Raw genomic sequence first — 26,273 nt, 5'->3', positions numbered from 1 at the left:
CATCAACAGTACTAGAATTTAGAAATGATTGGTTGCAGTTTGCTGGGAGAGTAAAGATTGGATTTGAGCAATTGAGAAGGAAAAAAAACGCTTATATGGTCTGAGTTTAGATCTACTCTATTCAAGAGTGATGGGCACATAAGGGTAAGAAAGGAAGCACATGAAAGCCTACTGTACAATCTCTGGAGACAGTCTTTTAATATGGGGTTGCTTAAATTGGTCAAGTCTAGGCTCAGCAACATTATGTGGCAAAAGGGAAAAAAACTCAGCAGAGTATCTGAATGTACACAAAGACCAGATTATCATATCAGTGTTTTATGTTTTTTTCCCCCTGATGGTACATCCATATTCTACATTATTCATTGCGCTCAAATAGTGAAAAAGTGGTCCAGGGAGCATGATGAATTGGCTGCCACAGTCTTTGGGACGTTCTGGAGAAGAATTTATTGAGTGGTTAGACACTTTTGCTATCAATACAAGATCTTTGCCAAAAACGTACGCAACTCCAGATGGAAAGAAATATGTTGTGATGTTGCTTAAATTGTCACAACAATGCCATGGGTGTCATGATCGAAGCTACAGGCTGTCCGATGTGCACCTTTTCTTGGGGCCAGGCAGTGTATTTTATAAATAAGACTTCAGCTGCTTAGCAGTCCATGGTTACAGTTGACTGACTTTTATATTCACAATGCACCATAGGAAACTATCTGGTTTGCAGGCAGGCCAGTCAAAAATATGCACTCTATTTTCAAAGACATGCTGTTGTAGCATATGTAGAATGAAGCCTGGCTTTGTTTTGCTAAAATTACCATGGAATTCTAAGGAAAAGACATTGCTTTCATGGCAGATTGTCTCTAAAATCTTAACATCAATGCCTCCATTTCATTGGTACCTTCACACACAAGCAAGTCACCTATGCTGTGGGCATTGATGGATCAACTTTTGCACTCAACTAGATGGTCTCTTTAAAAATTGGTACTCTTATGTCCCATTTTCCCAAAACCAAGATGGAACAGACTAATCTGACCATAGGCTGCGGTCTTTCCAAGCATCTGAGATGAGCTTTGGCCCAGAGAATTCAGCAGGGTTTCTGCCTAGAAGAGATGTATGGCTTTATTTGTGTAAAATAGTGTTTTAGGTTGAATATCTTGATGCAGGGATTTGTTAAATGGCAACTGCTTTCCAAAGTAACTATAAAAGTAGAATCATAGTTTCTCATATAGTGCCATCTGAGTGCTCAAAAGTCTTGCACATTTTGTCTCTGCATTTCCTGAATCGTTTTACAATATTCATTTTTTATGCATACATTCATTATGAAAGACTTTATTTTTTTTAATTTTTATATATATATATATATAATTTTTTTTTTAAAGTTAGGCATTTTGTGTTGAATAATATAGTATATATAGGACGCTCGTTGTATACATTTTATATTCTCCTTATTGTGGAATGTTTGGAAAAAACATTGTGGAAAAATGCCAGTGAAAACATTGTAATAAGTTGTAAAACATTGTAATGTCTCGCACCCGGACGCTGAGAATCTCTGAGGGTCTCTGGAGAATCTCTGGAGCTGTGGGCGGGTCTGGATGCGGAGCTTCTGCAAGATGATTGGAGGATCAGTCGAAAGACTGAATCCCGTTTTGATTGACAGCTATTTTGAGATCTACACCACTTAACACTTAATCACTGGGAGCTTCAGTCCCATTCCGGATTTTGCGAGTGAAGTCGAAAGACAAACTGCAACCCATCGTACCCACTCTATGATGTAAGCCGACAATGAGTTTCCCGTCTTTGAAAGACCAGCAGCCACCCCTGATATATACATATATTTATTATTATTATCTTTATAAATCTACATGAATCTTTTTATCATTGGTTTTTGGTCTTTTTGATGTTCAGTCCATCTCAAACAATACACTTTAGTTCCCAAGATAAAATGTAATTTTGTTGTTTATGGGCTTTCTAGTCCTCCTTCTTCCATAGTGCTTCTACACCAAAACAAAATGTCTCAGATCACTGACCCATTACATAGTGATGGTTCCGTTATTACTGCAGCACTGTTGTTGTGGCCCCAGATGAATGCCACTATCACCATTATTATTATTGCATTAATCCCCGTTACTTCCATCACATTTACACCAGTACTCCAATAACTACACTGTAGCAAAATGACAGACTTGTGATACTGTTTATTTCTATCAGTAGTTTAATCAGAGGAGGATGGGTCCCCCTTGTGAGTCTTGGTTCCTCCTTGTTTTTTTTTTCCTCCAGCCTGGAGGGAGTTTTTCCTTGCCAGTCGCCTTTGGCTTGCTAGCATGGGGCTTTCTAATTTGCATTGCCACCTGTTCTGATACTAATTCTGTAAAGCTGCTTTGTGACAACATCAGTTGTAAAAAGTGCTATATAAATAAATTTTGATTGATTGATGATATACAGTCATCTTTTCCCCTCCATCACTTTGACATTCATTATGGACATTTAGGAACCTGATAGCTTGGTTTAGCACAGACCTGTCATACTCTGACATACCACTCAGCAGATTGTATTCATGACAGGTGTTTTTGTTTGAATAATTGTTGTCTTGTTGTTGCCCCCCATAACAAACCCTCTTAACCATTTACTACATGTAATATTTGCATAACGACTAATTTCTTTAGTACCGTGACCCTGAACTGCATAAGCGGTTCCAGACAATGAACAAATGACTGAACACATTAATTAAATAATTATTCATTTCTCAAGTCATAAGATTCTGTGATGTGTGTCAATATGTAGTTAAAAATTAGCACATGCATATCAAACAAATGTTAACTGACGATTATTAGGAGTGTGAATCTGCACTCTTGGGCTTGGTTATGATTTGTGGTGTAATCTTAAAATCATTGAATCGTTAAACCATTTTAATTGTGTTTAATATTTTGATTTCTACAACAACCATGTATTGCTTCATTGCCTTTACTTATCATTAATTAAGCATAAAGCTGAGTGCTTTAAAGAATCTTCTACTTTTTAAGAGATATTTATCCAAATATGACTGCTGCACTATTTCTAATTGTTTGTTAGTGTTCTGAGAGGTTACCTACTACAGGAAAATTCAGTAGTAGAAATAATTCTCACTGCAAGAACTGTGAAATGAAGACTGTTGTCTAGGTATTTTAATATGTTACTAGGATCCATAAAAAGCTGTGTTCGTCAAACTGCGACCTTTGTCATTTCCAGACACATTGGTGTGTTATTATCTAATCGAAGGAATTGTAGGCAGCGAGTCTGAAGTAGGGGAAAGTTTTTATAACAGAACAAGGCCACATCAGACTGATATTTTACTGGCAATTGTATCATATCGTATCATTCCAAACTTAATTGCCCAATATTTTATTAGCACCGATCATCACCGTTTTATTTCACAGATAATTAGCTGTATTATTTAAAAAAAAATTATGGTTATGTAACATACATGTTTAAAATTGTCTAAATTTACCTGTACTGATTAATTATGACATTCTCAAGCAATATGTCTCACTAACATGGGGATTGTGGATGTGTTATTTATTTACATATAAAATGTTTATTTTATTGGGTTATAAATGTAGTTAAATGCTTAAAATGCAAACATATATATTATTTTAAATAATTGTATGCATTTTCACATATTAAGACTGAAATTAAGCAAAATATTTTCACTACTCATATAATTCTGTCATTATTGTACATCCCTAATAATGATCCCAAACCTAAGTGTGGTTCATACAGCTGTTTCCTATCACTCTTCATTAGGGTCCTCAAGTTTGTGTTAGTAATGACCTGTTTGATTGTTTTTGCATCCACAGTGACAGTTATGCACGTGTGAGAGCAGTGGTCATGACTCGGGATGACTCCAGCGGTGGATGGCTGCCTCTGGGAGGCGGAGGACTCAGCTGTGTGTCAGTCCACAAAGTCAGCAGGCCAGACACGGACAACTCCAGTGGCGTGGATTTCCTCATCCAGGGAGAGCGCCTCAAAGACAAATTGGTAAGACTGGTGCATCCGCTTTTGGCCCCAAATCCCTACCATTATGGACTCCTACCCTGCTGTGACGCATATCCTCCTGAAAGGAGCTGTGGGATGAGATCATCACACCCTGCACTCACAGGAAGTGGCTGCTTGGCGTCAGTCCATAGTGCAGGTAGCTCAAAATAGGAGCTCACTGCATGATGCAGAGTGATGTCATCAGGAGAAGAGACAAGCTGCTCAGAGCAAAGCGAATGTGGGAGTTCTGTCTGCTTTGACAAACGAGAAAAAGATTGGAGCATTAAAATATATTTTTTAAGATTTAGTGGTCATTATATTACTGATAAGAATTAGCACTCTGTTGTTTTAATCAAGGAAATATCTGCGTTTAATGCTGTGAATTATTTTACTTTGGGGGGGAAACCATGGTCTAGTCCAGCCATGTCCATGATACACTCAACACCTCATGCCATCCCAGCTGTCAGCATTTTAACAATTTTCAGAAGTCATTAAATTCGTACAGAATGTTGCACCTCAAGTGACTACATTATCAGTAGTTGTAGGTACAAAAAAGTGCAGTTTGTGAAGGCGGTTGTTAAATTTAGGAAATTAAATCTGTAACCCCATGTTTTGGTAGTGTACGAGAACACTCTACTGTTATTCTCCAATGACTTCTAACTTCCGTCTTGTATGTATCTCTTCTGAAATATCTCATTTAGAAGTTTTAGACACGGGACACGCTAGTAAACTGAGGTGTGTTTAGGTAGTTGCTTATGGGAATTTTGTGGACTATCATTTCAGGGTTGCTTTTTAAATAATATTTGACCATAACTTGAATATTGGCAAGAAATAAGGTCTCCAACTCAGGGATGATATTGTATTGTTAAATTTCATCAGTATGGAGGGAGCAGGCTATCTTTCTTCTGAGATGCACAGAGAGAGAGATGGTTGCGACTGTAATGTTGGAGGGGATCTGCCTACAAGTGTAACGATGCGGCACAGAGTGTACTGATGAGTCAGCACAGGCTGAATATAGCCCTCCAATGTGCCTCTGCTCTCTCTCTATTCAACCACCTTACAGACGAGCTTTAATTTGCCTCTGAATTACACAGCCATTCGTCAAGTAGAGGGGGGGAAAATGACTGGTTCATATGGGTTGTGATCTTATATATGACCAGGTAAGACTTTATTATTTGGACCGTTCATTTCTTTTCATTGCAGTGCCTAGAGATCCATTCTTTAAGCCTATGAAGTTTGTGACGTTGAGGATGAGGCAGTGCTCTTTTGTCATGTGTTTGCCATGCTTAGGGCATGGTGGGCCTGCTTTCTGCTCATATCTCCTGGAACACCTCCCCTCCCCTCCTGCTCTTTGAAAGGGGGAGAGCACTGTTAGCAGCCTGTCTCTCTTCACGACACAACAGTGCAGAAACTCCAACACCAGTGCTCCACACACTGGACTGGAATTCCATTCATATCTCTCTTTCTGCCTCACATCCTTTCATCTCTTTTTACTGTCTTTCTTCTTTTCATGCTTTTCTCTCCGCCTTCCTTTTGTCCCTCCCCCAGTGTTTATCTCCATTTGCTCACCTTTCTCTCCTCTTGCACCATGCCTGGCCTGCTGGATTGTACTATTGAATGGAGTCCTCTCCTGTAGCAGGGATACATCCTCTATTCCATTTGCATTCAACTGACTGGATGAGGCTCCATTAAGTCTCACCTTGACAATCAGTCCCTAGGCCTGCTGTGGGAGTGGGCAACAGCCTTAATGACTACTGTTCAGAAACATTTCATAATCTTTCCAATTAGTTCCTGATAACTCAGTGGTTTTCATGGTTCTGAAATATTATCACGAAAAATAATATATGCTACAGGTATTTTGTTTATATTTTTTGTATTGGTACTGAACTTATAAATCAGGAGAAATGTAGAGATTAAGAAAGAATTTTGACAAGTGTAACTGTCAGATCTCTCTCTCTCTCACCCTAGAGACTAATGGGTGTCTCTCATTTCATTTAATCTGCTCAGAGAAAGGCCTGGAGCTCATTCAAAGACCCTTATTATTAATATACTTTTGAGCACTCGCTCTCACGTCACCATGGCTGCTTGCGTAGACTTTAGCGCAGAGAACTATATCATTTGAAGAAATGTATAATTAATCCTCATCTGATTATTATGTTTGTACATGCTTCCCAGGTTAATGCTGATGTTGTTTTACTTAATTTATGTCTAAATTCTCATTCCTTTCAGGTTGTGCTGGAGTGTAACATAAAGAGGGATCTGGTCTATAACAAAGTCACTCCTATCTTCCACCACTGGAGGATTGATAACAAGAAGTTTGGACTGACTTTCCAGAGTCCAGCTGATGCTAGGGCCTTTGACCGGGGGATTCGGCGGGCCATGGAGGACATTAAGCAAGGTTGGCCCCTTTAAAAATTCTTTCAGCATGAACAACAAAAGTACATGCGTAAAAGAACTGTCATAGGCAATTCTCATAAATAATTTTTTTAAGCATTCATTTATTTAACTAAACAAAAACACAAGCTGCCATCTGAAATAGAACATAATTCTTTGTTTAGGTTAGATTTTGTTTATAATTACGGCCAGGAATTCTTGCTTCCTTTTGTTTTTTTTTATCTGGGAAATCGCCTGCAAATAAAGTTTGTGCATGTGTGTTTATGCCTGACCGCACGGTAGGGTCCAATTGAAGACAGTCACAGCCCCAGATACCAGACTCCATGCAATCTCTTTAAAAAGTCTTCAGAATGTGACACATCTCTTGGAACCTGCTTAGTGTGGACTTTTTTGAATGCAGTTAAATGGCAAGCCAAGCCTGGGTGACTGTGAAAGGCAAGGATTACTGGCAAATAAGTAAAGTATAGTCAGTTTGGTGATGAACAGAACTGGAAAGGACTGGAGAGGAGGTAGCCATTACAACTAGCAATAGTTGCTTTTAGATTCTGTTGTGGTACATTCTGTTCAGGTCTTTTTATCTTGTCAATACGTTTGACCTGTGGGGGACCAAGGGCCTCACTGGGCATGAAGTAGTCGATGCTAATGAACAGGGGGCCTTGCCCTTTGTGCGATCCTCCTTTGGCAGCTTTACACTGCATTTACTTTATAGCAAATATTTTGCCTGGTCTTGAATTGTACATACACAAGCAACAGGCACACACCTGTTTTGGGAGTGAGAGTATTATTTGATTAATATCTGAATAATGTCTTGAAAAATCAAAAATCATATTTGACTGGAAAGCTCATCCCTAAACTTTTTTTATCATGCAGCAGAGACAAACACTGAAATTGCTAACAAGATGGAGCAAAAGTGAGTGGGAGATTATTGTATTGTAAAATGTTTATCAGAACTTTTCTTGCATGTGTTTCATTAAAGTCCAGAACTAGCCTATATCTCTGAAAACACATTCAGTCTGGGCAGCTAAACCTGTGTAAATTTAGCATAACATCCCCAAAGCTGCCAATAGTCTGTGCGCAAGTGGTTCTCTTGGCTCTAATGTAAACGCTTCCATAGAGCAAAGAGAAGGGTTTCGTCATATTGCCTAAATGCTAATTACTGATGCACATCTTCGTGTCTGTGAGTGAGACTGTGCTGTGGTTCAGTTTGCGTGGAATTTTCTGGAGGGTCTAGGACAGAGCAGACTCAGCAGATGGGGTGGGCTACTCTTGTGTATTTCAGGCACGGCCGTGTTGTGTAATGCCTTGCACAGGTTCCTCTGTATTCCTGTTGCATCGCTCCACTGCTCGGACCGCAGTGTGTCAGCTATGCAGGGCTCTGTTGCCATGGCAACCAGGCACATGGCTCATCCAGCACTGTGGCCTGGCACTGGCAGAGTCGTGCTGTAGGAGGCTTGAAGCTGTTTCTATCCGTGCTGCTTTCTCCTTTTCTTTTTTTTTTTCTCTTTTCCTCTTCATCCCCCTCTCTGCCTCTCTCTTTTTTTCATCCTTTCTTTCTCTGTTATATGGAGCAGGACAAAGTCTGGCCACAAGTTCTGCAACATCTGTAGCAATCACAATATTGGTTTCAAAGTGGTCGTCCCAGAAATCAGTAGTCCAGTAGTCAAACATTACTTTCAAACTCACTGGACTTACAAAAGTCCTGTCCCTTTCCTCAGCCCTATCATCGTCTCTCACATATTTTATTTTTAATGACTGTCTTTTACTAGACTGTAAGTTTAGCCCTCAGTGGTCAATGGTTAGTTTACAGTTGTACAGTTCCCATTAAAACTATACAAAAAAGTAATTTATTGAATTTCCTGCAGAAGTGTGTTGCTCTGTTCCTCTGAACGCAGAGGGTGCGGTGGCCTTAACTCAGCACTGTCTTCATCCACTAGCCACACCATGGGTATTGGGCTCACTCTTCTCCTGTTCTCCTTGCAGGTTGTCCGGTGTACAGTGACTCAGACACTCCTGAAGATGGATTACAGGTGAGTCAAATGCAAGTTTAATGCTGAAAGGAATATAGAGCGGCGAGGACTTAGCACACTGGGCAGAACTTTGAAACATAAAATAAACAGTTGCCTAACTCCCCTTAGTCATTTGGCATTCATTCTGAGTGGTCGGTGTGTGAACAAATAGAAGAACTCAGCATCCTCCATTAGCAAATGTCGTGTGAAATGAAAATCTGCACCTGGTATGGCAGAAGCATGTAGCAGTCAACAGATATCTGACTCAGTTTTGCAAATGTGTGGTGATGAAATCTCTCTCTCAGGACAGACCTTATCTGTTGTCTTGAATACTTTTTCTTAATCGACTGGTGAATGTGGCTTGATATGTAGCTTTGAGGTTTTCTGTATCTCAATGTAAATACTTTAAGTCATTAATAATCAGTTATAACATGTACATAGAAAAGGCAACAGTGAGCTGTTGTTCGCCAAATAATGAACCCACATGCATACTATTGGACCGCAGATCTTGCCGGATACTGATTTTACTTTGTCTTCTCCTTCTGTCGACATTAAGCCAGTCAGCTTTATCACGTTTGATACTTTAGGTTTTACCATTTATCCACCAACTTGAATAAAGTATCTACCAACAGATTGTCTTTTTAGACATTAATGATAAAGTGGTTCACCTTAACCTATGAAATTAATAAATTCACATTTTCAGATCTCGGCATATTCTTTACTCTGACATTTTTAGTGAGATGTGATATTTTTACTATTTAGCAAACATCAGGTCACTGATGCTGTTTCTATATATGTGTTACAAATGATTAATAATAACATTTTAAGGGGTTTGCAACCTAATAATAAACCATTTAATAAACACATTTTTAAATCATTAATAAATATAAGTGTAGTCTTATTTTAAAATATGTAAATATGTTGTATATATTATAGAAGATTTTCATGGAATTAAAGAAACAAATTGACAGTTAACAAATTGAGGTATTTCCTTTTTAAATTGTTACTTTTTTATGATTAAACAGTTTTGAGTACTAGTTTGGTTTTAGTGGAATTTTGAGAATTGCTTTTGCTTTTAAGTGTTTTTTTTTCTCTTTGATGATGTGATGGAACACATTTATTGCTTGTTTGTATATCCACTTAGCAGCATTCCAGAAAAGGCTGTGATATGTTTTTTTTTTGTCCATAAAAGGTGGGACATTCCCTGCTGCGTATCTCTACACCCATGGGGTCTGACTTAGCCACCAGGAAGGCCAGTGTGGATTTTATGGTTTTTGATAGTGTAGGTAGTTGAAATGGTGTGTAAAGTCCATGTAACTGGTGGCACAGAGCAGGCATTAACAGTGCTAGTGGGGCTTGATATGGTCTTAATCGCCAGAGAGACCATTGTAGATCTACGTATCATCACTGTCCAATGAAAAACACGTATCTCCAAAATATTAACTTTATTGAAGAAGGATAAAAATATTAACTTTTAATCAAGGTCAATGTAAAAGGATTTAGTAAAGTAATTTTGGAGCACTTCTATTGGTCCATTCTTCTCAGCAACTTTCATAGCTGCCTTGTTTAAACAAAAGATTTTAAACTGTAAGCTACAAATCCATAAAAATTGAGATACATGTTTTTCACTGGACAGAGACAATGAGTATGATAGGGCTGAAAAATTGAGCTTTCTGAAGATATCGTGTGCTTAATTGAACGAAACACTGAAGTGGGGTGGTGCCTACCTGATGACCCCTGTGAGCTAGTGGGTGTTTTGGGTACTGGGCCCCATGAGAAACCTTAGTTGTTAGGTGTAGCTGGTTTCTGATTGGGTCATAAACAGCTAGAGCACCCTTAGTGGTTAGGTGTAGTATACTTAAATTTTCGTAAGTATATGTGGTTACTGGTAGGATGTGAGTCATGTGAAGGCCTAAAGGACTAGCATAGGATATATTACACCCTATCCTATGTATAATTGCTACCAGCTTTTTCATTTAGTGTAGACCTCACTCAGTTTCATATTTTTGAAAGAATCTGCTGGTAGATGTGTAATAATATAAATAAATATTTTTAAAAAATATATTTATGTATTTATTTTTAAGGTGCTACAGCTAATTTAAGATCCTCATCCTCATTTGATTTCATTCATAGAGAAAAGGGCTGCCAACCTATGGATCCTGCAGAGATTACCTGGGATCAGTGATACATCCGGTCCAATAGCACTGCTGTTGCTAGGCGGCAGGAGAGTAGGGGAGGGATGCAGAGAGCCACTGAGGATGTAGCCATGGTGATTCACCAGCAGAGCTCTGGGGTTATAGACCTAGGACACAGCACAACACTTAGTCACTCTCACTCCACGGCTGAACGACTAGGTCACTGCCTCCAAAATGGCATGGAAACATTAAAAAAATAAGCTTGCTTTGGTGCTTACATATTTACCATTTCACCATCCTGCGGTGATAAACCAGGACTATAGCACATGGCTCGTTTTTGTAACGGCTTCTTGATTGAAACAATGTCCTTTGGTATCCCTGAAAATGATAAATGTTTTAATGTTATTGAACATAGATGGCATCCTATCGGGTTTAACGTCTCTTCACTTTTTTCGACTGTGAACTGAGAAACATGATCCATTAGTTTTCTCCAGATCTGGAATATGTGGCACTGTTTAAGGAGAAATAATTGCAAAACTCTGAATGCTCTTTTGGAATAAAGAGAGCAAAGATAAGATGAATTGCGCCCTTGTTTTGAATAGATGGAAATGCCTGAAGATTTGACTGCTGGGAGTTAAGTATGCTTTCCTGGTGTGATTGCAGCCATCTTAGTTTGAGCCAAGAATTTGTTTGCAGTCTCCCCTCCCCTCCACTTCATGAGGAAGTTGTGTACAGGAAAATCATCTTGTGGGGAGGCAATAAACTTGGAAAGGAGCATGCATTTTGGTCTTTGGGTTATGTTGGGTCATGATTAGTTAGATCCTGAAATAATTTGTGTTGAAAGATGGGTTGCATATTTTAAATTCAAAACCCTAGGATCTAGAAAAGAAATACGTAGATGAGGAAATACAAGCAAACCTGTGCACACATGCCATGTCATGAAAAGGGAGACCTTTTGAGAGTGCAGGCCTGTGGAACTGAGGCCTGTGGTTGCCTTGGAGGTTAGAGAGGGAGAGCAGGCTTTCCTCCTGCTGGTATACTGCCAGCCCTCAGTGCTTATCTCCCGCAGACCTCTGTGGGCAGATCACAACCAGATTTGCCCCTGCATATGCTGGGGCTTGGGCCGCTCTGCACTGAGGGCTTTAAAAGGAGCTCCAAGTCTGGTTCCCATTTCAACTGCCTGACTCTTCTCCCTTCCTCCCACCACACACACACACACACACACACACACACAGCTGTCATCTGACTTTTTAAGTTCTGGACTGCGTTTCTCCAGCTGGAGCTGGTTTATGACATTCCCCCAGCAGACCCATTGGCTGTGCTTTCCCTCCTCACTCGCTCACATGCTCATATGCATGCACCATTTTCTCCTCTCTGTCTTGCTCTTCTCTAGGGGTGAGAATCTCTAGACATCTCACAGTTCAATTAAAAACATGTTCAGGGTGCTAAGAAGTGATTCTAAAACACTCCATCTAAACACAAGTCTGGATTTCTTCAGTCTCAATTGTGATTTGTCATTAACTGAGCATATTGTTGCTGCCTGAACAAAATCTTTTGATTTTCTTACATATTTGAAAATAGAAACATATATTTACACAGTCAGTTTTCTCGCCATATTGACAAATAGAAATGGTCTTCTAAAATTACTTAAAAAAAAAAAATATTTGAATAAAACCAAGTTACAGTAAGTTGTGTGAAAACATAAGCTTTTCATGTTTTTTTTTTTTTTTCTTCCCCCACCCCCTTTTACCTCTGCTGTAGTAGGGTTTTTTTTTCTTTTTCTTTTTTACTGGGAGATGAGTTGTTCCAAAAGTAACAACATATAGTGTTTTAGTGTAGAAATATACCTTTTAGTCTTTTACTTATTATCCAGATAACACTACTGCATTATTGTAGTATTTTGTCAGCACTTACATATCTTCAATCTTACCCTTTCGGACCTTGTCATATTCAGCTTTTTATTACTAGCTATAAACAGTGCTAGCATTAATGTGCTCAAGCTAATTACAGACATTCAGGTAACACATTCCATTCTTTGTTTGCTGGTGTTTTATATAAATACTTTTTATATTTAAATTAAAACCTAACTTTTAATTTTTTTTAATCATATTCACAAAATGTCATTGGAAAAGGACATTGTGACCTCAAACATGCATGCAAAATAAAATCATTCTTTCTCCAAGCTGAGCCATGTCATGACATTCTCTTTTGCAGTGTTTTGTTTTACAGTACGTGAAATATAGAGTTTATATATTACAAAACATGTTTTCCTTGGAGAGATACATCTAAGAATGGAACCCCCCCCCCCAACCTTACCATCCACATTTTTGCCTCCCTTCATACTGTCTGCATGTGTGTGAGAGCATGTGCTTGTGCGTCAAGAGAAAAAAAGACACAGTGAAAAAAGAGAGGGAGAGGGGGAGAAAAAAAAGAAGTCAAAGGAAGCATCTCTTAGCAACCACAGGACAGTAATTACTGTAGCAGCAGCTGGGAGCAAACCAGATTTCCGCTGTGCGTTAAAACACTGGCGTGGGCTACTTTACACACGGTACTGACTAACCAGTGCCAGCAGCCTCCTCCACATGCAGGAGAAAAACCTGGACGTGGGTGGTGTGGGTGGGTGGGTCTGTATGTGTATGAGAGAGATGTGGGGGTGAAAAAAAAAAAAATGAGGGCTTTATGCAGTTTTCCCTGAGAGTGACAAGCTCATGTGACTACAGGGATGTGCATCCTGTAATTTAGATATCAGTTTTCGAGCCCAGTGATATATCCCCACTTCCTTGTGTTTTTTGGAAACTTCCTTTTCTTCTGTGTTGTGGTGGTCAGGCCTAACTGCAGTGCTCTGCCTCCCAAATCAGAGTCAGGCTCCCTCCGTGCTGTCCTCTGTGTTGCTTTTGCACACATCTGAAACTCATCACACATTACTGAATGTCATTCAGTTGTCAGATATAAAGTTGGACAGTAGTTTAATGTGATTTCACGCAGAGTTTCAGAGTATAACCATATATTATGGGTGTTTTGCCGTTGAAAATTTGTAAGGAATAAAATCCTCTGGGTACAGGCTGCAGAGATCGTGGGTGCTATAGGTCTCTACCTTCCTTTATTTGGCATATTTAAGGTGTCTGATGTTTGATAAGCTTATGTTAATAGATTTGACAAGTGTAAAAAATGTGTCTGGAAACACATGCAAGGAAAGGACGATGTTTGAATCATTCCAGGGTTCATATATTTTTTAAGCACAGAGCTCCATCTGGTGGAATCAAAGAACCCTATATAACTTCAGCAAAGACTTTTATAATCAACACTGATAACTGTATAAGGTAGTGTTTATATTATTTTATGAGGATCACATTTCATGCTTTTAGGATCACATGTCCTGTTGAGATGTTTTATAACTGAGGGGTTGTAATTACTGTTTATGTTCTCAGGTTAACCAAGATCCCCCTTCCATTTGCACACCCATGAGAGAGCCCTTCTCCCCACATGGCATAGTGTCTACTGAGCCTTTCCGGGGCTGTTATGTGCGTGCTCAGCCCTTTGATGAATTTCCCAGCCCCAACCGCCGCTACATGCCCCCACAGGTCAGTTGAAGCCTCATATACATGTTTTATGAGTAAATATAGTATTGTGCGTTTTAAAATACAGACTACTGTGTTTTGTCTAGTTTTTAAAGACGGTATGTCATATGTCATCACTCACATAATCAAGTGTATCTGAAATTACTTAACTCAACTTGGTTTGGGCCTGCGATGTGGTAGGCAAGCAGTTTGGAATAAAACACACACACACACAGGTTGAATTACAGGTTAGATGTCTTAAACTCATAGTTCTGAGCAAATGCAAAGCTACAGAAGTAATCTGTGAAGGATTCAGGAGCCATTTCAATTACAGCTTTTGAAAATAATTTACAGCTGATTAATTTTTATTAAAATTATTTAATTTGCTGAATTTCTGCTGTAATCCTAATCTGAAGCACCAAATTTTGCCAAGCATGTTACATACAAGGAATTGGCTTTGTTGAGTACATATATGAATGACATGTAACATATAAAATTTGAATTTTTTTTTTTTAGGTCACTTTCAACAATACACGCCACGTAAGCTTTCACATGGATGATGAAGAGGTGGTTCGTATTAACCCCCGCAAGGACGTTCTTATCCGGGGATACGAAGACTACCGGCACCCTGTCATGTGGAAACAGGACATGGAGCGAGATGATGGGGACTTCACTACCACCTTTTCCAAACTGGACAACAAGAAAAGTGAGTACTTGTTTCCAGAAGGCTCGGAAACACACGGTGGTGGGAAGGACTCCATTAAAACCCAGCAACCCTCTCCACTCCTCAAGTCCAAGAAGTCTCGGAGACGCAGAGAGGATGGTGAGCGCTCGCGCTGCATCTACTGCCGCGAGATGTTCAACCATGAGGACAACTGGCGGGGTCAGTGTCAGGATGCACCGGACCCCATAAAGCAGTGCATTTACAAGGTTAGCTGCATGCTTTGTGCAGAGAGCATGCTCTACCACTGCATGTCTGACTCTGAGGGTGACTTTTCGGACCCATGCTCTTGTGACACCAGTGAAGAGCAGTTTTGTCTGCGCTGGCTGGCACTGTTGGGTCTGTCTCTCATCGCGCCGTGTATGTGCTGCTACCCTCCCCTGCGAGCCTGCCATCACTGTGGAGAGGCCTGCCACTGCTGCGGGGGGAAGCACAAGGCTGCCGGATGAGGTCCGCCATGCCACAACTGCCAACACCACACGGCCACATGAAAAAGCGCTAAAACGGCATCGTTTTTTTCATTCACCTTCAGACAGGTGAGGTGTTCTACCCACCGATGGAGGCTTTGGAGATTTGATTTGTCTGAGAGCAGCGGAAGCCGACAAGCTTCTTCAGGTCTTCTCGGGCTCTCGGGAGCTGCGTCACAGAGCTCATAACGTGAGGAAAGGCGTTTACGAAATGAAACTTGGAAATATCACTAAATACTCACAAACGTGCAAAAAGAAAAAAAAAATACAAGCCGTCATGTCAGACTCTCATTACAGATAACATGTAACCTTTGTGAAGGAATATTGTCTTTTGTACAGAGATCTAAACTATAACAAAGAAAACAAAAACGTTGTGCATACAAGCGATCTGCTGTATGGTAATGCTAAAAGGGATATTTTCTTGCTTTTTGTGAATTTGCAGTAGGGCAGAAGTGGCCTTTTCTTTTTGACTTGAGCATTTGCAGATCTGTAATTGTTAGACAAAAAAATGCACTAGATATGTTTTCTCCCAAAAAAAAAAAAGTAACCCTCATAATCTAATGCTACATTTAAATAAGAAAGAACAACATTTTGATCAAGTTTTAGGAGTAATTTTTTTTTTTTTTTTTTTGTGTGATGGGTGTGTACACAGTTTGTTTTTCCTGCTTATCTTTTCATGGTTTGTTAAAGACAGTAATGTCATTTCTTTTTTGAAATGGTGTTGTGAAATATAGCCTCTGTTATTAATTGTGCAAATGTTTAAAATACATCCATCTATAATTGGCAAAATTATTTGGACCACATGGGTGCATTCCAGCATTGAGTGACTGTGGACAGCTGTGATATTTCCTCATTTATCCCCAGTCATTTTCTGTGTCAAGAGAAGTTGAATACAGTTGAATATCTTACAGTTGAATACAGAGACCAATTGCAGGAATGCTCCTTTGGCTTTGTTTATTTAAATTTTTTTTTTCCAATCGTGTTTATCAGAGTGAAACTGGGTTCTTTTCAGCTTAATTGTTTTCAAGCTGACATTGTGCTCAACCAGCAAGTTGTTTTTATTTTTAACTGACATGGTACATTTAGGCATTATTATGATCCTGGTTAAAAGGGTGTCCAGTTCTCATTATTTAACAAGGCACTTATATTCCTTTTAAACAGGATGCCCCTGTATTTGAGTTCAGTAATACAAAAGCACTAGTTTCCAAGCTTTGCTTAGAGCTCCATTTCCATGTGTTCCTAGTGTATTCCATGTGATTTGTTTCTATATTTTTGTCATTGTTTGGAGAGTTTGTATACAAGACCATCAGTACCAGACAGCTAAAAAGAACCCACACAAACCTAAACACAGGCAAGCCACACTTACTCAGACCTGCCACTGACCCGATAAAGCATTTGAGATTGTAAATCACTAAGGTACAAGATTTTGTTCCTGACTCTAAATAATTAATTCCTGTTGTAGGTAAGAAAATTTGGACAGACATTCAATTGGACCCTTAAACCCTGCCAGATTTTGAGGATCTAGTACATGTAGATCACATACACGGTACATTTTATAAATGTCATCCAAAGGAAGCTTTTATTCCTGATAGCAGGAATATCGCCCCCAGTATTTAAGAGGCAAGTACCTTAGCACCAGAAAGATCTCATCCATCTTCCTATGCTCTTTACACAAACACACTTTATTTCTATGCAACTATTTCCTTGAGAAACACTTAGACCTCTTCAAGTCAGTGACGTGACACTTTAATATAGTAGATGTTAATCTTGGTACCAAACTCAAAACCCTATGTAAATACGTAACACTATATTTAAGCAACAATAATAATCCCATTCAAATTTTTAAGAGAGAGTTGTATTTATCACTGCTGTCAGTATATTGCTATAACCTGAGTTTGACAGCATTTTGTACATAGGTCACATTTTAGTATTATTTCACATTGAAAGTAGAGGGAGTACATGATGAAAAATGGTTGAGCTTTTAATAGAGATTCTCTCTAGTTTTGTATTGCAAAAAGGATAGAAAGCTAATGCGGTACAGTAGTGACGGTCCACTTCTAAAAGGTTTTGTCATATGAAGCTGCTAGAAACAATCACTAATTTTGCTTTGAGAGAAATAAAATTCAGCTATGGATGACTGTTAAAATATTATAGTTCTTAGATATATGATATTGATAAGTTTTTATCTTTTAAAGGTGTTTTTTTTTGTTTGTTTGTTTGTTTGTTTGTTTTTAAGCACACCCGTTTTTGTTTGTCCTGTCTTTTATCCCATCTTTCCCTTGTTGTTGTAATTGGATTGCATTTTGTATTGTAAGCTGAACCAAGGTTAGGTGAACCTTAACAAACTTGCTGGCTGAGAAGCAAATTGTAGTATATGCTACATTCATACAATTCTATTGTTAGACAAATACTGTAATACCTAGTTTCATTCTGCATTAACCAGCACAGGGCAACCACGTGTAATGTGCTGTATTTAATATGCAACCTGTCCAAATTCTTTCTTTACATTCTTTCCACCTCACCTTTAATTTAGTCTTTATCTGTCTTCAGTTTTTAACCACTTGCTGCTAGTCTACCTTTTTTTTTTTTTTTTTTTTTTTTTTCCTTGGACATTGTGCATAACTCTGGAATGCATAAAAGATAAACATTCTTAACTGTTTAGTTTAGAGAAAAGCATATGTAAACATGTCATTTCAGTGTGATGTAAAAATGGCTCCTTTCACAGCAGTTCAGTGGTTTTTCTGAATTCTCCAATGCTTTGGTGCACTGATATGTAGCTAGGCTTTTTTTTTCCTTTTAATAGCGCTTGATGATGTAAAGCTCATGTGATTAGTTCTAAGTTGTGAAAACATTTGTGTTATTGTAATTGCAGTATACATGGTACTCTGATGATTCCAGTATGAACACTGCCTGTTTCTTTATCTGCATCTCTAAGTTTTAGTGCCATTCGCTTCACCCACTGACAACCTCGAAAAAGTGCCTCATGTCCATCATAATTTCCATCCAAAAACTTAACAGCTCTTGCTATGGTTGTATTGGTTTATACACGTCTAGGTATTTGTATCATGGTTTGAAAATACCAAGTATATGATGTAATATTTATAGTTCAGTAACTCATGTCATAGTTGTATTTTCTTTATACAGATGTAGCTTGTTACGTTTCATAAATATATAATGTAAATATGCATACAAATATTTGTAACTGTTTTTATGTTACATCATACACTTGTAATTTGACATATAAAATAACATACCATAATAAAAGGTGAGTTTTAAAGTAGAATGTTTGTGTGTGATTGAGAGAAATGGAAGCGTGCTTTGAGTAATAATGTTGGTTAATCTACAACTTTACAAATTAGGCAGTACTAGCCCTTGCTTTTAATGTTATTAGTAAAACTTTATTGCCTCTTGCATATTTAACTAAACATGGCAACATTTAAGTTGAACATTGGTGTTACTAAAGCTGTATACTTTTTTTTTTTTAATTAAAATAACAAAGCTCAAATTGTTTATTAATATAATTTATGCAACAATGCAAGTAGAAAAATAGTGACAGGTTTGTATTGTTCAAAAAGGCATTCTACCAAAATGCCTGCAATATTCAGACTTTGAGATTAAAGCAAAGTCATTCAGAATGTTATATGAAAAGGTTCAATGTCATAAAACACACTCCTACAAAGAATCCCCCGTCCACAATTGTAACTGCATGTTTGAGTTTACAAAACCTCCAAAAGAAGTGTTAATGGGTATGTTTGATTTGTTTGTTACTGAAAAGCTAACTATAAGCAAAGCTGGCATCAAACACAGGCCATTGGTTTGCAGGCTGTGCCTGAGAAATGTGATATATGCATATGATTTTGTGCAAAATGGTGTCAACCAGCATGGTCACCGTTTTTGTAGATTTTTAGATTACTACAAAATCTGAACTTAGTAACAGTGCTTCAAATTGTCATAATAATAAGTTAGATTTATCTTTACACAAAGAGGAAAAGACACATACAGGGGTTGGACAATGAAACTGAAACACCTGGTTTTAGACCACAATAATTTATTAGTGTGGTGTAGGGCCTCCTTTTGTGGCCAATACAGCGTCAATTCATCTTGGGAATCACATATACAAGTCCTGCACAGTGGTCAGAGGGATTTTAAGCCATTCTTCTTGCAGGATAGTGGCCAGGTCACTACGTGATGCTGGTGGAGTAAAACGTTTCCTGGCTTGCTCATCCAAAACACCCCAAAGTGTCTGAATAATATTTAGATCTGGTGACTGTGCAGGCCATGGGAGATGTTCAACTTCACTTTCATCTTCATCAAACCAATCTTTCACCAGTTTTGCTGTGAGTATTGGTGCATTCTCTTCCTGATACACGGCACCGCCTTCAGGATACAATGTTTGAACCATTGGATGCACATGGTCCACCAGAATGGTTCGGTAGTCCTTGGCAGTGACGCGCCCATCTAGCACAAGTATTGGGCCAAGGGAATGCCATGATATGGCAGCCCAAACCATCACCGATCCACCCCCATGCTTCACTCTGGGCATGCGACAGTCTGGGTGGTACCCTTCTTTAGGGATTCTCCACACCGTAACGCTCCTGGGTGTGGGGTAAACAGTAAAGGTAGACTCATCAGAGAACAATACACGTTTCACATTGTCCACAGCCCAAGATTTGCGCTCCTTGCACCATTGAATCCGACGTTTGGCATTGGCATGAGTGACCAAAGGCTTGGCTGTAGCAGCCTGGCCGTGTATATTGACCCTGTGGAGCTCCCGAAGGACTGTTCTGGTGGAAACAGGAGAGTTGAGGGTTAGCACCCGAACATCCCTTTCAGACAGCTTCCTCTTGCGTCCACAGTTAATCCTGTTGGATGTGTTTCGTCCTTCTTGGTGGTATGCTGACATTACCCTGGATACCATGGCTCTTCATACATCACAAAGACTTGCTGTCTTGGTCACAGATGCGCCAGCAAGACGTGCACTGACAATTTGTCCTCTTTTGAACTCAGGTATGTCACCCATAATGTTGTGTGCACTGCAATATTTTGAGCAAAACTGTGCTCTTACCCTCTGCTAATTGAACCTTCACACACTGCTCTTACTGGTGCAATGTGCAATTAATGAAGATTGGCCACCAGGCTGGTCCAATTTAGCCATGAAACCTCCCACACTAAAAAGACAGATTTTTCAGTTTCATTATCCAACCCCTGTACACCTGTAGAGTGCAGAAGTAGTGAGAGAAGAGGTAGGTCTTTAGCTGGGATTTAAAGGCAGAAAATGAAGAGCATTGACTGATAGGTAAAGAAGTTTTTCCTTCTCATGTAAATACCTATTTTTCTTTGCACAGTGAAGATCAACTACAACATTACCATGATCACATTATGTCTAAACGTGAAGTTCACAAACATGACTGGCTCAAATTTTTTTTTTTTTTTTTGATGGTTGCATTCCATATAATTTTATCATCTCATGGTTTTCATTACCATGCCTCATTAAATATCTCATTTAGTCAATATTAATTTTAATCAACTAATTAATGTCTGGGAATATATATATATATAATGTGTGTGTGTTTTTTTGGACGTCAGAACTGTTACATAATAGAGTCTACATTAAAAAATTCCATGTGCTGCCTCATTTTTACCTGATAAAGTTTAATACGTTGGTTGCTCTCCTTTATTGTTAATGTGTTACATTTCAGTATCTTATGAGGAAAAAAATGAATAAAAGCAAAGTTTTCACTTACATTCCTATGAAGCATGCGACAGTGCAGCACGTTGGTGGTTCAGTTACTTAAGCAAAACGAAAATTGATGTTTAAACTAAAACGGTTTTAAAACAGTGGGAACTACCAGCGGCTGGAACTGAAGGTGGTTCTTGTTTCATTACGAATGTGTTTTGGTCGTGAGCTAATGCTAGCAGACTAGCGGACTCTACTTGTCCGCATGAGCGGTCTATTAACTGTTTGAAATGGAAGGTGATATTCTCGATAGTCTTGATCAAGTCGGGTAAGTAAAATCATTCATACACGCCAGCATACATTTGCCTTTTTATTCTCCAGCTTCTTATGATTAAATGCTCCGTTCCGACTTAAAAGTGGAGCAGTGGTTTGACTGAGCCTGCCTCACGCTGCAACATGTTTTACAAAGGTTTCAGTTTTACCCTCCTTTCATTATTTCTGTATGTTCCTCTTTATAGTTCTATTCTGAATGTGCTTTATCTGAAGTGTGTCCTGCTTTAGTATTACCCGTGTATGTTAATAAATATACGCTGATTTAACTGTGAAGTTACGCTGGTAAAATGCATCTTGTTTTGTATCCACATTTTCCAGCTACCGCGGAGTCCTGGAGAATGAGAAAGCTCTTCTTAATGCGTGTGAAGGTGGCTTTTCCTCTAAAGAGTATACAGGACTTTGTACGTGGTTAACAGCTAAACTGGAGGAGCTTTGTGATCTGGAGAATCACAGCTCAAGCATATCAGGTTTGTTTATCTCCACAACTCCACTCCACAAGTCGACATATAAAATGTTAATGATGTAGGTGAAAATGAGCTTTGTTCTGACTGTTTTCAAGCCGTACAGGTTGAAACGCTATAACAACAGAAAAAGTCCAAGCTAAACCCTTTTGTTGTATGTATATTGTGGCATTACACCGGGTTCAAAACATGTATTGTATTCAGCTTAGTTTTTATTTTATGGAGGGTTGACTGATCACTGATCCATATGTTTTGAAACTATCAACAGCAATTTGGAGTCTCAAAAACAGATAATATTGTGCCCTGTATTAAAGAGAGATGTGCCAAACCAGATATATTTTGGAATCCTTGCCTCTGACAACAGCTTTGGCCTAAAAGTTAGAAAAGGTTACTGGCATGGTCCTCTGGATGGAAGCGAAAATAGAGGGGGTGTGTGGTGAAAGAACATTGCTGTCTCCTCACTCACCATTCAAGAATGAAATTTATTTGTGCAAGGCACTTTTTCAAATGTAGTGAGGTTGCCTTGGCATTTGTAGGCTGTGGTTTAAGTAGCAAAATGTATATGCTTGTGTTTATGATTTACAAATAGATGTTGCTTTCTTATAAGTAGGATATGTTTTTTAAAACAAGTAAATACAGATTCAAATAATTGAAAAATACATAATGACAGAAATAACATGCAATATTTTTGGCAGACTCGGTCATCTATAGAAACCAGTTTAGACTATTATTTCCAACACGGCCATGATGATAAATACAAAATGGTACGGCAATTCTGAGGGCTGTTGATATGTGGCAAATGAGGCCTAATTTTAGATTTTTGCTAGTGTTAAACGGTATAAATTTTTTTTGTCCTATCCATTGATATTTTGATAGAGGATGCTGAGATGGAGAACCTTCACTTAGGCAAGCTGCTCAGAGAGTTGTCTTGTCCATATAAAGGGCTTGTTTCAGGCCTAATGCAAGGAGAGCTAAAGAGCAAAGAGGACCATCTTAAAATCCTTTGTAAGTTTAATGACATATGTAACTGTATTACCTAATTATAAACTCTCTGAATATTCATTTAACAGTGTATATGTTTCATTTGCAGTGTTTCTGGTGTCTGAGCTTCAGGCTGCACAGATTTTGGCCAGCAAGAAAGGGACTGAAACAAAGGACAAGAAAGAGATCACACCTCTGAATGATCTTCATGCAATTTGCAGAACACTAAAACTCCCAGAACCAGGCCAACAACAACTATCAGACCTATTTTTTTCAATAGAAAATCATGTTAGTTTATCTCTGATTTGCTTGTGTCATGTGATGTTTTCTGCCTAATGAATTCTAACGCTGAAGAGGGCGTATTTTGACTCCGAACTGTATACAAATGTATAAAATTATTTTTTATTATAGCATCTTGATCGTTTCTACATTAATTTCTCAGTGGGAAAATGCTGACCATTATGTCGTTAGACTGCTAGCAAACACTGATATTTTTAAAAAAATGACTGACTAACCTGTAGTTCTAAAATCACCACAGGTTAGTAATCTAGTAATATAAAGAACAATCTTTGATCTGATGTATATTGTTTATATGTTTTATCTTACTTTACACAAGGTAAATGATTTACTCAAAAAAGATCCAGGGACGCATATTGGAAAACCTGTGCTGAAGCAGTCGCTTGACAAGGAGCAATTGGTAAGTTATTGTGTTTTTTTTTTAATTATTAGAAACACATACAGTATACAACTATTGGGAATTTCTGTGCTGTTGACCAGTAAATCCAAAAATGTATTAAATATAACCCACTTACCAGTTATACCTTCACAGCTGAACACAGAAAGAAAACTGAATTCTATATTCAGTATAAATAGTTTTATTTATTTTATTTTTTTTTTTTTTTACTTTGTATGCCTGCCTCTTGAATTCAACAGCTCAGGAGACTAAATCAATCCCAAACAAGTAGTTATTCTTCAAGATGCATTAACAGAAGAAATATTTCCTCGTCTTTTAAAATGAAAATCTCTGTACACAACTCTGCACCAGCCATACCATTTGTTTAAATGTGCTTTAAAGAATGTTTGACAAAGTGTGTTTCATGTGAAATAGGTTCATTTTTAATGATTACTTTATTTGTATCCCCAGAGACAGCTAGAGAAGATAAATAGCGTCCTTTCCTCAGACTACGAGTGTCGTCGGCGTATGTTGATCAAACGGTTGGATGTCACAGTGCAGTCTTTCAGCTGGTCTGACAGAGCTAAGGCAGGTTCAGCTGCTGTGATTATTCTATTTCATGTCTCTGCAGTGAATATGATCTACAGTTTTAACATGCTCCTGTTTAGGAGGGCATCGCTGAATCAATATTTCATGACTGCAGAGGCTTAATGGCAAAATATAGAAAAAGTTGACTTTTTGCTTGTTCTGTTTCATCAGGCTAAAACTGACACCATGGCCAAGGCCTATCAACCAAAGAGACACTCGCTGACATTAAAGTCATCAGTAAGCGTTGCTCATCTACTGGCAGCACGAGAAGATATCTGCAATGTAGTGAAGACAAGCAGTGGTGCCAGCAGAGAGAAGACTGCTTGTGCTGTGAACAGAGTGAGTGGGGATGTTTGCATGTAGTGGCCTGTTTATTATGCTAATTTCCCAGACTTGACATTAGTATACTTCATTACTTGTTTTCTGGTGTTATTTTCCTGTTAAATGACATGTAATTAACTGTGTGTAACTATGACCCTACATTCCTCTTTTCTTGAATGCCAACACACATACACTTCAACTTTCTTTTTTTTTTTTTTTTTTTTGTAAATAAAAATTACTTGTCCATCTAGGTGCTTATGGGAAGGGTTCCGGATCGTGGAGGAAGACCTTCAGAGATTGAAGCACCTCCCCCTGAAATGCCACCATGGCAGAAAAGACAGGATGGAGGAGGGCGAGGTGGATACAGAGGAGGAGGAGGAGGAGGATACAGGGGTGGTGGTCGTGGTGGGGGTGGATATGGAGGAGGTGGAGGGTATGGAGGAGGTGGGTCAAAAGGTGGTTGGGGTCAAGGAAGTGGACGAGATCATTGGGGAAAAGGCGGTAAGGGCGGGTATTATCGGTGACAATTATTTTGTTGTTTTAAGCAATATATCAAGGTATTGAAATGAATGTGCATAAAGTATTAGGGTGTATTTGTGTATAAACAAGTAACATTTTTCCTCAGTTTTTATTTATTATCACCTAGAACATGAGACTTGCCCAGAGACTGAAACAGCTAATGAGAACCCTGTAATAAAAATGGCCTTCTTTTCTACTGTCATCGAAAGAGCTTCAGTGAATTTCAACCATCAGTTTGCACCCAGGTCCTTCTCTCAGCCATGTGCTTGATCATGTTATTGTCAGTGTGATAGATGACCGTTTTTGTAATGAACAGTTCCTGATTGGCCAGTTTTTATATGCACATTAAAATATTTGCTTTAAGTAAACAGACGGACATTGTTTAGGGGTTTAGCATTCCTTGTTTATTATGAACAATGAGATGCCAACAGAAAAGTTATGGCACTACCTCCAGCAGCTAGGAATGAACTGAAAATCAACCTGCTGTATATAACAAAGGTGCTTATTAATTAGAATCTTTTTATTTGTGTTTTGTTTAAAGATAGTGTTACTGCACCTTTTGCAAGTTAGAAAAGCCTGTCTAGTACTAAGTGGTCATTGAAGTATATTGTACACCAACTCAATAAAAGGTCTTTCATTCATTTTATGTTAGTTTTATTTTGGATGTTGTGTAATGGATATACAATTTTACGGCAAATATTGTGAGCCATGTCAAACTCTCATGGAAAGCACAAAGAGATTTATGATTAAGGGAATGGGCAGCACAGTTTTTTATGCCCCCCTCCCCCAGGCCACAAAATGTTTTAAGGAGAATGCCACTAAATTTCCTTTATATCTGCATAATTCAACAATGGACATTAAAAAAAAAAAAAACATTTGGAGTGGTTCAAATGTAAAAGTATAAATTTAAGGTTCATCTTTAAACGGTGCGGCTTTCCATTCTGGTGCCTACGTTTCACCTGAAATGCCAGTTACATGTTTACAACTATGACATTTAAAGCGAAATGACTTTAGCTTTGTAGGCATTGTCTCTTGTTGTCTGTTTGTAAAATGCAACCTTTTTTAATTGGACAAAATAATGCCTTCTGAACTGAATCTGAGATTTAAACAATCGTATTAAGGAGACTTCAGAGGAATAGATATTTTTTTTCCTTTCTGGCTCAAAGCATTTCTGTCCAAATTCAAGATTATTTCACGAGCAAATTATAAACCGTTCAACTGAACAGATTTCGGATGAGATGTTTAGTCTTAGCATCCAAAAGTCATTTCTGCAGTGACCATTATGCAGTTAGTGGTGCTGATTATATAATACATCATTTTATTAAATATTCAGGTTCCTCTATGATTTCAGTGTTGTGGCAATTTTTGTGAAAAAGGTAAAAGTACATTGTCTGGTTGCAGCGCAGCCCATATCTGTTTTGTGCTGTACTTGGGT

The 26,273-nt window shown here is 38.5% G+C and overlaps 2 protein-coding genes across 3 annotated transcripts in view; both read left to right on the top strand.

The window, feature by feature from the left end:
* The window catches only part of spred1 (sprouty related EVH1 domain containing 1), a 32,610-nt gene extending 14,063 nt beyond the window's left edge, over positions 1–18,547 (top strand). Inside the window, exons 2-6 of the mRNA XM_066667493.1 lie at positions 3,828–4,008; positions 6,235–6,403; positions 8,380–8,426; positions 13,969–14,121; positions 14,614–18,547. Coding sequence (XP_066523590.1) covers positions 3,828–4,008; positions 6,235–6,403; positions 8,380–8,426; positions 13,969–14,121; positions 14,614–15,267 — 1,204 coding nt within the window. The 3' untranslated portion in view covers positions 15,268–18,547. The remainder of the gene's footprint in view (positions 1–3,827; positions 4,009–6,234; positions 6,404–8,379; positions 8,427–13,968; positions 14,122–14,613) is intronic.
* Positions 18,548–20,456: 1,909 nt separating this feature from the next.
* On the top strand, positions 20,457–25,479 carry fam98b (family with sequence similarity 98 member B). Of its 2 annotated transcripts, none has more exons than XM_066667512.1 (8): positions 20,457–20,581; positions 21,614–21,762; positions 22,633–22,761; positions 22,847–23,025; positions 23,354–23,434; positions 23,882–23,998; positions 24,170–24,337; positions 24,571–25,479. In XM_066667512.1, the coding sequence occupies exons 3-8, from the start codon at positions 22,644–22,646 to the stop codon at positions 24,841–24,843; spliced, it is 936 nt and encodes a 311-aa protein (XP_066523609.1). In that variant the 5' UTR covers positions 20,457–20,581; positions 21,614–21,762; positions 22,633–22,643; the 3' UTR covers positions 24,844–25,479. The 2 variants fall into 2 exon arrangements, with proteins under 2 accessions (XP_066523609.1, XP_066523607.1); XM_066667510.1 differs by lacking the exon at positions 20,457–20,581 and adding an exon at positions 21,076–21,290.
* The last annotated feature ends 794 nt before the right edge of the window (positions 25,480–26,273 follow it).

Source organism: Hoplias malabaricus, chromosome 1, assembly GCF_029633855.1.
Source record: "Hoplias malabaricus isolate fHopMal1 chromosome 1, fHopMal1.hap1, whole genome shotgun sequence".
Classification (NCBI taxonomy): domain Eukaryota; kingdom Metazoa; phylum Chordata; class Actinopteri; order Characiformes; family Erythrinidae; genus Hoplias; species Hoplias malabaricus.
Note: the sequence above shows the minus strand (reverse complement) of the source record. Positions and strands in the feature narration are given on the sequence as shown.

Coding starts and splice junctions, on each gene's coding strand:
- fam98b (XM_066667510.1), top strand. CDS start 21,253: ATGGAAGGTGATATTCTCGATAGTCTTGATCAAGTCGG. Junction 22,762..22,846: donor GGACCATCTTAAAATCCTTT/GTAAGTTTAATG, acceptor TTTCATTTGCAG/TGTTTCTGGTGTCTGAGCTT. Junction 23,999..24,169: donor GCTGGTCTGACAGAGCTAAG/GCAGGTTCAGCT, acceptor CTGTTTCATCAG/GCTAAAACTGACACCATGGC.